General features: G+C 32.3%; 1 protein-coding gene across 1 annotated transcript; it reads left to right on the top strand.

Annotated features, from left to right (window-relative positions):
* Nucleotides 1–3535: 3535 nt before the first annotated feature.
* On the top strand, nt 3536–4798 carry LOC131027018 (F-box only protein 6-like). The gene has a single exon (XM_057957014.2). The coding sequence runs from the start codon at nt 3536–3538 to the stop codon at nt 4796–4798; it is 1263 nt and encodes a 420-aa protein (XP_057812997.2).
* Nucleotides 4799–12533: the final 7735 nt, after the last annotated feature.

The following is a 12533-nucleotide window of genomic DNA, read 5'->3' as shown; positions in this document are numbered from 1 at the left end:
CAATATTTTTTATCTAATATTTTTAATGAAAATTAATTTAAAAAATCTTAATTAAATTATTTGGAAATAATAGGATTAAAAATAATCTTGTTTTAATTGGAAAGCATAATTAAATTGAGATAATACATGTGTATTTGCAAATTTCAAATTCCATCAACTTGCTTGTTATGTAATTGCATTTTTCTCCTATATAATTAAGTCCATTTATAATAGATAAGGCCTATAAATTCATAAAATTAATAAGACCTATTATGTCATAATTTAGGTTTTAAATTATATATATTGAATATTTAAGACATGTACTTAATTTCATGTGATAGGTCCTTTAATATCACATAATATATGTGTCTTAAGGGGATTTAAGTATATTAATTGTGAAATGTTTTTGCATATGTGGTCATATTGATTTTAATAATAAGGCCTATTAGGACTATTACATTGATTATAGGTCTTAAATGTGAAATAAATTTATAACCTATTACATGTTGAATAATTTAGGTTCTATTTATATGACTTCACGTATCCAAAAATATTTTAGATTAGGAGGTCTATTATGCAATAATAGGTCTTAAATATAAACACATGTGACAAATTATAGTCCACTTACATTATGGTCCATAACAAATTAATATGAGGTCACCTTTATTGTATGCACATGCATCAAAATATTTGTACTTTTAAGTTTCAAAATTGGAATGTCTAATTTATCAAAATTTTATTTTATGTGTTAAATTAGTGCTCAAAATTAGAGATTGGGGTTTTCAAAATAACTCATCAATATTTATTTCCACTTTATATGTTTATGTTTATTTGTTATATTAGCGCAAAACAAAATTAACCTTAACACTATACGTAAGGAATAACATAAATTAAACGATAATAATAAACTAATTATAATTCTTCATGTGTAAATCTATAATTAAACATCAAAAAAAAAATTAAATTAAAATAACATAAATTAAACGATAATAATAAACTAATTATAATTCTTCTTGAAATATTAAACTAATTATAATAATAAAATAATTATCATTTTTGTGAAATATTAAAATTACTGAACAAAATTAAACTCTAACTCTAAACCTACTTGCACAAGTTAAATTTAAGTTTGAGCTCTAATCCTAACCTAAGAACAAATTGAAATTTAAACCTAAACAGGTAATTTAATTAGAGTTATAACAATAAGGTCCTGAAAGTAATTAAATAAATAATAAATAGGTCAAGATCAAGCGTGAGGATGAGGACACTAAGGTGAGGGCCCCAAATGCAATCAAAATTGCAAGGGGTGCAATTTTAGAATACTACACTTTTTAATTTCACCTTTTAACAATTCCTGTAGAACTTCCTATTTATTAGAAACTAGTCCTTTATTTACCCCATTATTTAAATCAAATCAAACTATACTTTACTTGTCCTCTCGTGATCTCGAGAATATTGCATATTATTTCTATCTTCAATAGATCTCCCTCTTGGAGGTCTCCTTTTTGGACATCCTTTTTACCACTTTCCTTTCTTGGATATGTGGACTCTTATGGTTTATGTTTTCCTTGGGTATTTCATTTATTTCCTTGTAGGCTTTCCACCTTACTTCCTTCTCACTATCTTTTATTGGTGTGTTAGGAGTTTTCCTCTGAGTCAATCTCTTTGGGGTGCAACATATTTGGTTTGTGAATAACTTATATTTCACTTTTGATTGTGACTCTTTGATTCTTCCCTTGTTGCAAGCATATTCCTTTGTGTGTAATAAGTTCTTCATCCACCTTTTTGGGCCAAAAGTTGTTGCATACTATTTTCATGGCCTTCTTTTCATTCTTGTTGGGAGACAACTTCAACCTCACTTTGCTTGACCTCTAGCCCTTGACCTGAGCCTTCTACTCCCATCCTATATATCAAAAGACATCACCCAAGGTTTTTTCTCTTTAACCTACTCACCTTTCAGACCCATCTCCCATAGGAAATTAAAATTTCCACCTTATACCACCAATTTGTATCCATATCTATTTCTACCAAAATGTGTGTGCATGTGTTTGTTCAAAAAAATTCATGTAGAAAATCTTCTTCCACCCTTACAAACCCTCCTGGGACATCACCTATCCTAATTAGCAGTTCTGTATTCCAAGATTCCATGACAAGCGAAGTAATATTGATCCAAGTATAGATTTTCTCTATCTTGTATTTCAGTGGATCAAACTTGGGGGTCCATTTCATAAAAAAAGGTTATTGCCTTTGAAAAACAAAGGAATATCATAAAGGATTTTATTTCTAAGATATTCATATATGCATTTGATCGAGAAGAAATTATTAAGGAGAGCTGTTGTACTTACCCTTCCTTCAAATTTTTTGCCCAATAATTTGTAATGTGATTGCGTGGATTTCCTTGTCCCGCACCATTTGACTAGCAATTCTCCTTCCTTGAATCATTCTACCAATTGCTCAATGATCTTCAAGGAAAAATTGAATACATTTTATTCACAAATTTTTATTTTTTTCTCTTTTTTGGTTCTCTCGTGTTGCATGTCTTTCTATACCTCTACTCCCCATTCCACTACAAATATTTGGTTTCACCACTTTTGATTTTATATGATCTTGTATTTCCTGGTTGTAATCATGGCTTCCTCTCCATGTTCAAGGTGGCACAATATTCACACTAGTGACAAATGGGGATTTATTGTATTGTTTCCCATCTATCAGTGTTTACATGTCCACTTGATTTTTTCCTCATATTGGTAGGATTCTCTCGCCCTATTTTATGCACCACTTTACACCAAAATCACCTTTGTTTTTTAATTAAATAAAATAATTAATATATTTTTTATAAAATATTTTATTGATTTTTAACTAAAAAACACCTCTTACATGCTAAATATATTGAAAATAATTCTTCTAAATATGTTTTGTCAATAATTTAATTTTTATTTAGTATATAATTAATTTTATTAATTATAATTTTTTACTTTGAAACTTTCCTTATTAAACCTGTTTTTGTAAAAGAAAAAGTTTTAGGTAGAATGTGCACTTTCAATATGATATATGTAACTATTTTACATACATATATTTAACACATATTTATTTAATATTTTAACTTTGCGTCTAAAGTCATGAATGGTTATTTAAAATCTCTTCCAATTTATTAGAGATCTATGATTTGTAATGCTCCTATTTATAATTAGACTTTTAGATCTCCATCATATGTTTATTTAAGAAAAATTGGAACTTTTTTTTAAAAAAAGAAAAAAAATTAAAAAAATTGTAATTGTGAATAAATAATGTTTTATTACTTTGATCAACAATAATAATAAATTCATAATATTAATACAATAAATTAAAAATATTAATATTTTAAGTAAATAAAAATTATCACAACTATTAAAATGCTCAACTAATAAATCATCTCCCCAACCCAAGACAGATGATACATATATTGAAGCAAGAAAAGACAAGATAGGAGAGAGTTAGGGCAAAATAAGACAGGAAATACATATGTTTAGGGTTAGGGCACGATAGAGAATTTATATATTTAGGGGAAGATAGACGCATGGACTGGATTTATTTGTCCTTTTTACGCTCTCCATCTCAGGGATCACATATACCATCTATGGAAATTAGAATGGATAATGATTGCATGGGCGTTATTGAGAATGTAAATGCAGGTCTGGAAAGATCTGAATATTCATTGTTGAATACAATGAAAGAGAAGGGAAAGGGTATTGCAGGCAATGAGAGGAGTGATGAAGAATCGGTTTGGTCTGAATGCCCTGATCATATAATTGAATGGATGTTTTCAACTCTACTGGTGGAGTTCAGTTCTCAATTTCGCATTGTTTGTAAAGAATGGAATGTGCTCTTAACCTCTAGCAGATTTCTGTCTCTGTTGCCGGAGAGGGATCCATGGCTTCTCCTTTGCAATGAAACACATGTCGTGGCGTACTGTTTTCTCACACAATCATGGAAGACTATTTCGCTTTGTTTCTTGCCAAGCCCAACAACTGAAACTCTCTCACAAGGCTATTCACGATTTTGTAGTAAGTCAGGTGGAGGCCTACTCCTAATCGAAATCACACAGCCTCAGAAAATGTATATGATTTGTAATCCACTTACAGGCGTCTACAGAGATATTCCCGCAGACATAGCAGAGAAGATAACTGTAATGGAAATAATGGACAACGGAGAATCCTACAAAATTGTGGGTCTGCCAAGAGAAGAAAACCCCAGTTGCATACAAATCTACCATTTCTTTGAAATGTCATGGCAGATTGAAGATGAATTGTCTCTGCCCGTTAAGGACTTTCCTATTGTCACTATTCGTTGTGCCAAGGATCTTCTCATCTGTGCTTCAGGCGAGATGGAATTTGTGATTTGGAACATGGAATCTAAACAACCGAAATTAGTGTCTTTTCCAGAGGCGAATCTATCATTTTGGGGGGATGTGATGAACTCATGGATCGATGAAGTAGTTGTTTGTGGGTCGACGATCCTGTTTGTGGTAAGATATATAGAGTTCGGCCTAGACTCGAGCATAGTGAACTTTCAAGCAATTGTATGGGAATTGTTTTGGGAGGACGAGAAGTCGATATGGAGCTGGAAGGCACTGACAAGAATGCCTTCTAATATGTGTCGTCGATTTATAAATCTTAGTTATTCAGGTGCAAATCTTAGTTATTCAGGTGCATTGGAGCTGCACGGTGTGGAGGACCAGTTTGTTGGGGTCGGGAATTTTCTGTGTTACGCAACTGGGCAGAGTAATACAGATCAGGTTTCCTCCGTCTCTCAGATTTTTTCAGTATCACGCAGCTTTTAGCTTTCAACCTAAGCCAGGCATGAAGATATAAATTTCATTTGAGCAAGAGAGTTTTTGGATTGTTTCTGATAGATTGTTCTATTTAAAATATTTTAAATAGTATATTAAGGCTTCTATTCTAGAATTTGAAATATTTTTATATTAAGATCCTTTAATCTATTTTCATTCTATCTGATTCAAATTTATAAGATAAATTCTATCATCTTCTAATCAATAGAGTTCTAAAATCTACAACATTTTGTATCAATATATGTATGCATATATGTGTATGTATATTCAAAAAGATATTTCATACATTAAATTGTGACATATCTTATATAAATTTGATATCATATTTTATTTTAATTGAGCAAATAGATATGAATCTGTTTTTGCTATGATATATGAAGCACAACCTTTTGACAAAAGGTCCTATCTATGATGTGTAACTAAAATTTTCACTTTCAGGTTAAATCATAAGTAATTCATGTGCAGTGTATTTCTATTCATTTTAAAATTGCTAGAAATGAAGAAATGAAGAACCTGTACATTAGTAAGAAGTCATAACTTCAAATTAGAAATGGAAAGAATATTTAAATTTAGTAATCTAAATATTAATAAAACTTGTCTACACCTAAAAGGTATATATTCTAAATATAAAATATATAATCTAATCTCATTTGTAAAAATATGAATTAATGATAATAGACATATTCTTCTACCCTTATAAAAGTAGTTGTGTGCCTTTAAAACTGATGTGTGTTATCTTTGTTGTCTTTCCCTTTTCCATATTGCCATGCATCTAATTTGAGTGTCTCTTTCAAATCATAAATCTATATAATTTTTCTTATCTAAATGTTGTAGATCTAAACTTTGGCAACTTGTGTCAACATCTCTAAAGGTAATATATTCTTTGGTTTTCAAGATAAGTTATGTATGAATGTATAGATTCTATAGAAGAGATCAAGAGACTTTTTACATTCTATAAGTTGAAAATTGTTCTTATTTATTTTGTTGGATTAGGTTTTGTTATTTTATTTTCCAATAATTGAATTTATTTATAAAATATGTTGGGTATATATAATTTTCTATATGGTACCATTTTAGATTGGATATCTATGTTTTTAATAAGGTAAGAAATTTTTTTGACTCTTGTACATAAAGATGAAAGAAATTACAAGTATAGAACAAAACAAGACAACTAACAAATAACAAACTTCAAGGTGGAGAAAAGCCAAATTGCTCCAAAGATTCTCATTTCATAATGCATGAGTTAACCAACTCTAAGCTACTTTTGTTTATCCAAGGAAGAAAACTAGTAGGATAATTCCGTCTTAAAACTATGCAAGAAGTGCTCAATGGCGGCTTTTCCTCTACTTTAAACATTTTGAACATCCTACTTGTTGCAAGAATATTCAATAACATGATCACTTTTTCTTCAAATAGGTTGAATTTTCTTATTTCTGAGGCAACTAGAAGTAGAGTAGTTCATTTTATAATAGTGATGATAGACAAAAAAAATAAAAGAGTCTTTAAAAACAATTGGCTGCACCCATATTGAATATATTTCTTGATGGTACATACAACATATAAAGTGGTCTCAAGAATGTTAACCCCTAGTAATGCACATCCATGAGGTTGTCTTAAATGCACCACACACAGAATAATGAATTAAAAATTATAAACGTTATGCAAGGTGCACAACATCTAATCCCAACATTGAAGACCTTATCATACAAAGTGACAATCAAATCTATAGGTTTTATTAATAGACCTTGTACCCTCATTTTATGAATTCAAATACACATAACATCATTATAACATATAGCATAATACCATTAGATACAAATTAGAAATGTGTGACTTATTATCTTCTTAGATACTGGTAGTGTTGATCTATTTGATTGTGAGAGATCATATATATTAATGGCTTGTGTGAAAAAAAGAATTTAAGGTTAGAGCTAAAGTAGGTTTACCATTTTTTAGAGCTCCTTAACCTCTTTGTCTTCCTTTCTCTATTGAGCAAATGGAGTTGGGCCTTAACATACCACCTCTCAAGATGTCATTCTTTCAACACCTACCCTAATTTAAGGTCTCTAGCAAGTTTCACTTCCAGTTCCTTGATGAGGAGATGCCTTATGTATAATAGACAATGTCAAAAGAGAAATAAAAGGATCTTTAGGAAAAATGTTTTTTTTATACGTAGGATATATGCAAGCTATCTCACCTCTTTAAATCAAGAACAGAGTTAAACCCAAGATCAATGGGGAGCAAACACATGGCCCAAACCAACTCTACTACCCATTTGGACTAATGTTTAGGAAAAATGCTATTTATAGTTTCTCCTCTCTAATTTCTTGGGCACAATATAATTTTAGTATTATATAAATCTTAAAATATGATGTTGATTCTAGAATTTTATGTTTTATTAAAGTCTAATTAACTTTGAGAATGAAGTGTTAGTTTGATTGAATTTCTGAATGTAATGATTTTTTAAAAGAATACAGAACTTGAAGTTTAATAAAGGTATAGTCTACCAAATGGTAAAATATGTAATTTTAAAATATAAAATGTATTCTCTATTAAATTGCATTTTCTTTTTTAATTTTTTTTTTTTTAACAAATTGCTATGTGGGGTAGTTAAAAACCAGTACAAATAGGCCAAGCCATAGACAGCCAATAACAAGTTTCTTATGGCAACTATGACCTGTTATGATAGCTCAATCAAGGATGGCAAAAACATATTCCTGATGACTCTACCTAAAAACACATAGGTTTCCATATTATTTCTGCATAAACGAGAGGGTTGATCAGATTCAGCAATGAACTATTGTTTGCAGCTGTCTCGATATATATAGCTTCAGCAATCATACCAACCGCTGACTCTAAGTAACTCATGGATGACGCTTCGCCTCAGGAATGCCTCGTCATTCCCAAAGGTATATCGTACAGTCTAGAGTCACACATGATGAAAAGGTACCCGTTTTGTTTGGAGACTGGTCCACATGTCATGAAGCAATGTTTGAGATGATGCATGACCAATTGAATGATTTGATAAAATATCTACTTCATTATTAGCTTCGTGATAAGTGTTTTTAACTTTTTAATAGTGTAGTCTCCTATATTGTCCAGTATGGCTCAAATACTATCTAACCACATTTGAGACTTCCAGCTTGGCACGCGATTGGTGGAAACTGCATTTACCATGTTGAGTGAATCCCCTTTGATGTCCAGAGAGGAAATGTTTTTCTACACATAATATCAAGCCCACCCATAGTGTTGCATATTCGGCATCGTTATTTGTTCTATCTGTGAGCATGATGGATCCCCAAACAAGAAGACCACTGTCATAATTGTTGGATAGTGATGTAAGCATGTAATTGGAAATGGAATTAGTAATATCAGGAATGCAATTGCAGATTCTAGAGATACATTCTAAATTAGATTTTTAGTGGTTTTGGTAAATATTCATCTATAGAAATTTCATGTTTTAGAAGTTTCTTTATTGTGATCCAGTGAACTATTGTATTTTTAGAGGCTGCAACCTCTATAAAATACTGCCTTCTTATATTGTTTAGGCATATCAAAATGTAAGTAAATCCTAATGTAATAGATATTGAATATATAAAAGTTTTTTGTGTGCTAAATTGTAATTGTATTTTGCATCTGATTTTAAATCTACAAAGTGGTATCAGAGCAATCTAGGCCTAGCTCCCTGGAAAGGGCCCAGGGTTATGAGCAATCTTCTGAGACTCTATTGGGTGTGTATGTGAGATCAAATCGTAGATTTATCTCATTTAGAGAAGTTGTCTCTATGTTTGGAGACTCTATTGGATGTGTATGTGAGATCAAATCATAGATTTATCTCATTTAGAGAAGTTGTCTCTATGTTTGGAGATTGAAGAAATTAAGGTTGTTGATGTTTGTTGTTGTTTAATTATTGCACTAAGAGGTTGTGAGTAGTTTAATAACTCCATTGATAGAATTATTAGAAGTGCTAAGGATGAGAGCATGAAAGTGTAAAGAGTTCTGAGAAAAGGGATGCATAAGATGTGGTTAGGAGCCATGTCACTTATCCGTGCTAGAGGTGATGAAGATGAGGTTTTATGAGATGACCTCACCCACATTGAAAATGTGATCTACATATGGCAGAAGTCTATATATGAGGTAGATAGTGTTGCAAGAAATGCAACATGAGATGAGACCCTTTTGGCAAGTTAATGGTTGTCAAGTTGATATTGATGCCTAATTTTGTTTAACACTGGTAGTGCCCAATAACAACCAGCAAGAATAATTGTGTGCAGATGAGTTGTCATGACTTTTCTTTATGTTAGAGGAAGGTAAAACCTTGTGATCTCTCATGAAGGAGAGAGATGAGTACTTCTATAAGAAGTGAACCTTGTGGGTTTATATCTTGTGGGTCTATAAGATCTGATGTAATAGTGATGACAATTCTACATAGTGAGTTGCAAAGATTTTCTATTTGTGAATTGGCTTAGCATCAAGGGGGAGTATGTTGGATAGTGATGCAAGCACGGAACTAGAAATGGAATTAGTAATGCCAAGAATGCAATTGCAGTTTCTAGAGATAGATTCTAAATTAGATTTTTAGTGGTTTTGGTAAATCTTCATAGATAGCAACTTCGTGTTTTAGAAGGTTCTTTATTGGTGATGCAGTGAACTATTGTGTTTTTAGATGATGTAACCTCTATAAACTACTACCTTCTTGTATTGTTTATGTAGATCAAAATGTAACCTCTATTTAAAAACAAATCATGATGTAATAGATTTTGTATAAATAAAAAAATTATGTCTATTAAATTGAATTTGTATTTTGTGTTTGATTTTGAGTCTACAATAATGAACAAGACTGGACTTGGAAGCCCCATCATAAACCGGGACTTAACTTGGAAGCCCCATCATAATTTAACTTCAGCCTTCTAAAAGAAGGAAGACACCAAGGAGTACTGGAGCATTTATCTTCATTCTTTATTATACTCCCTTTTGAGGGGATTAGGTGTTTCCAAAGTTTAGTCATTTTGTCATCTAAACATGAAAAAGCAATTGTACTTTTTGTCCATAACTTTAATATTCAAACATGTTCATAGATACCTATCTCTATCTTGTTTTAGTATGGTGCCAATTGGAGTAACCTTGTCTTTAAAAGTTCGCTTATTTGTTTCCCTCCAAAGTTGCCATATGATCATGGCTAGTGTTCCATACCAAAGACCTACCCACTATGATCCATTATTTAAAGGTGGTCAACTGGTATATATCTATTTCTATGTATTCGGTAAAGGTCCTTACCAATTGAGTTTGCCACAGAAGTGCCTCCAGCATGTTTGTGTCATTTCACATTGCACTAGAAGATGATCCACATCTTCGTCGTGCTGATTGCAAAGAGGGCATCGAAAGGGACTCATGAAGCAAGCCTCATTAATATTTGTCCTGTCAAGATCTTATTATGTATTGCTATCCAGGCGAAGGAGACTGCTTTAGGAAGAATATTAGTATTCTAGCATAAGTCTGAAGGCATGAACATCTTTCAATTTCTCTTGATGATATTTCATATCCCATCTTTGGTGAGTAATTTTCAGACTTAGCCATGAACCAGAAGATTTCATGTTTACCCTTTGTAATAACCACATGATGTCTGATAAGTTCATCCAAGAGAATTTGTTTAATTCTATGGTCTAGCATACTGAAATCCCTCCATTTGAAGCTGGCCATCCTTTCGTCCCAACTAATTATCATATTGTCTTGATGCTTCTCTCCACATAGGGATGACCACATCTTGGGCCTCTGCCAAACTATCGATATCTACCAATGGATCATATCCGTTCCAAGAATCTTGGGCCTCTGCCAAACCATATCTATAATAAATGGCCAGTGATGAGGTCACGAAATTTCACCATTAAATTCTAAATTGCAGAACCATTGGGTGGATTTGCTACAATTAGTATTATTTCTGGTTTTCAATTGTCTACATATTTGTGTTGGAGGACTTGGCACCATAGAGCATTGGATTCTCTCTACATCCACCAAACTAATTTGGCTCCCAATGCACAGTTTTAATTTTGAATGTCTCTGATACCTGCGCCACCAACTTCCTTGGGCATCTTGACTATATCCCATAGTAGCAGAGGGATTCTATGTTTATCATCATTTGCACCATCCCATAGGAACCTTCGCTGCTGACTAGTGATTTTCTATGGCATACCTTTTGCGATTTCAATTGATGAGAGCATATATATTGGATTTAATTGTCAAGAGCCTTCCTGCCTGCCATTGATAACCATTTGCCCTTCCGGTTATCCATTTTCTTGGCACACTTTTCTACCGTCTCTGCCCACAGGTTATTTCTGACAGTTACGTTGAATAGTGGGACTCACAGATAGGTGGTTGGTAGTTTGTCCGTTGTAAAACCTAGAAGGCTTACGATCTGATGCTGCATTTGAGGGCTTGTGTTGACGAAATAAATATTCGATTTTCCTTTATTTATTTGTTGGCCAGAGGCCGTGTAGTATCCACCAAGTACTTAATTGTTTAATAATTTTGGCCTTTCCAATGTAGATTGTCCATATAGGATAGTGTTGTCGATGAATAACTAGTGAGAGAGTGCATGTGTGTTATTGTATTGATTCCATTCCAATCGATAGAGTGTGCCAAATCCAAGATCTTCCGGTTCAGGGAATCATCCATTAGGACAAGGAGAAACGACAACAAAGGATTTCCATGACGCAAACCTTGGACCCCATTAAAGAACCCACATGGAATGCCATTTATCAATAGAATAGCACGAGGATGAGATGCAAGGAAAGATCCACTCTATCCATTCCCCACAAAAACCGTACCTTTGAGGATCACACACCTTAGTCACACCCAATTTCAGGATCATGCCCTTAAGATTGTATTTCCTAACCGAGTGTAGGACTTAGTGGGCAATAATGATTTCATCGGATATATTCCTATCTTGAACAAAAACGCTTTGTTCTTGTGATATTAATTTTGGTATGAGCATTTTTAATCTGTTCGCCATTACTTCTATGATAATCTTATATATGGTGTTGCAGAGTAGAGATTTGACAGTAAATTTTTTTTTCAGGATCAATGTGATGTTGGTGTTGTTAAATTATCTTAGAATCAGCCCTTTCCTTCACGACTCCACCACATCCAAAATATCTTTTGCCATTAAGTCCCAACATGCTTGGAAGACAAGAGCAATGAACCCGTTGGGTTCTAGTGCGTTAACGTGTTCATCTGGAAGGTGGCAATTTTATTTCATTAATTGTTACTCGGAAGACCAAAAAGGTATTGTCTACATTTGAGACTAGTTGTGGGATTTTCTTAAAGAAATTGTAGTCAATGCGTTTAGCTTTTCCGTCACCTCCCAGGAGAGATTTAAAAATTTGACCCCTTCTGACGGATCAGGGAGGATACCATGATAACATGATTTGAGCTCTAAATCCGGGTTTTTTTTTTTTTTTTTTCCTTTTTCCTTTTTTTTAATTATTATTTATAATTGAATGAAATGTGTTACTTGGATCTAAAAGTCAACAAATCATAAAATGTAATATCATATACTTAGCATTTTAATATTGTAGAATAAATCATGGAATTAGAGTTAAGATGAATGTTATGATTTAGATTAAAGTTAACATTTGTGTTAAAGTTACTTGTAACATTACAGTTATTATTAGGGTTATGCTTTTAGTTTTCTATTAGGATTAAAGTTTAATTATTAAAAATTTATATT

The sequence above is a fragment of the Cryptomeria japonica genome, chromosome 10 (assembly GCF_030272615.1).
Source record: "Cryptomeria japonica chromosome 10, Sugi_1.0, whole genome shotgun sequence".
Taxonomy (NCBI): Eukaryota; Viridiplantae; Streptophyta; class Pinopsida; order Cupressales; family Cupressaceae; genus Cryptomeria; species Cryptomeria japonica.
This window is presented reverse-complemented; position numbering and strand designations above follow the sequence as displayed.

Bases quoted from the DNA above. Each gene is read 5' to 3' on its own strand.
- LOC131027018 (XM_057957014.2), top strand. From the start codon at position 3,536: ATGGACTGGATTTATTTGTCCTTTTTACGCTCTCCATCTCAGGGATCA.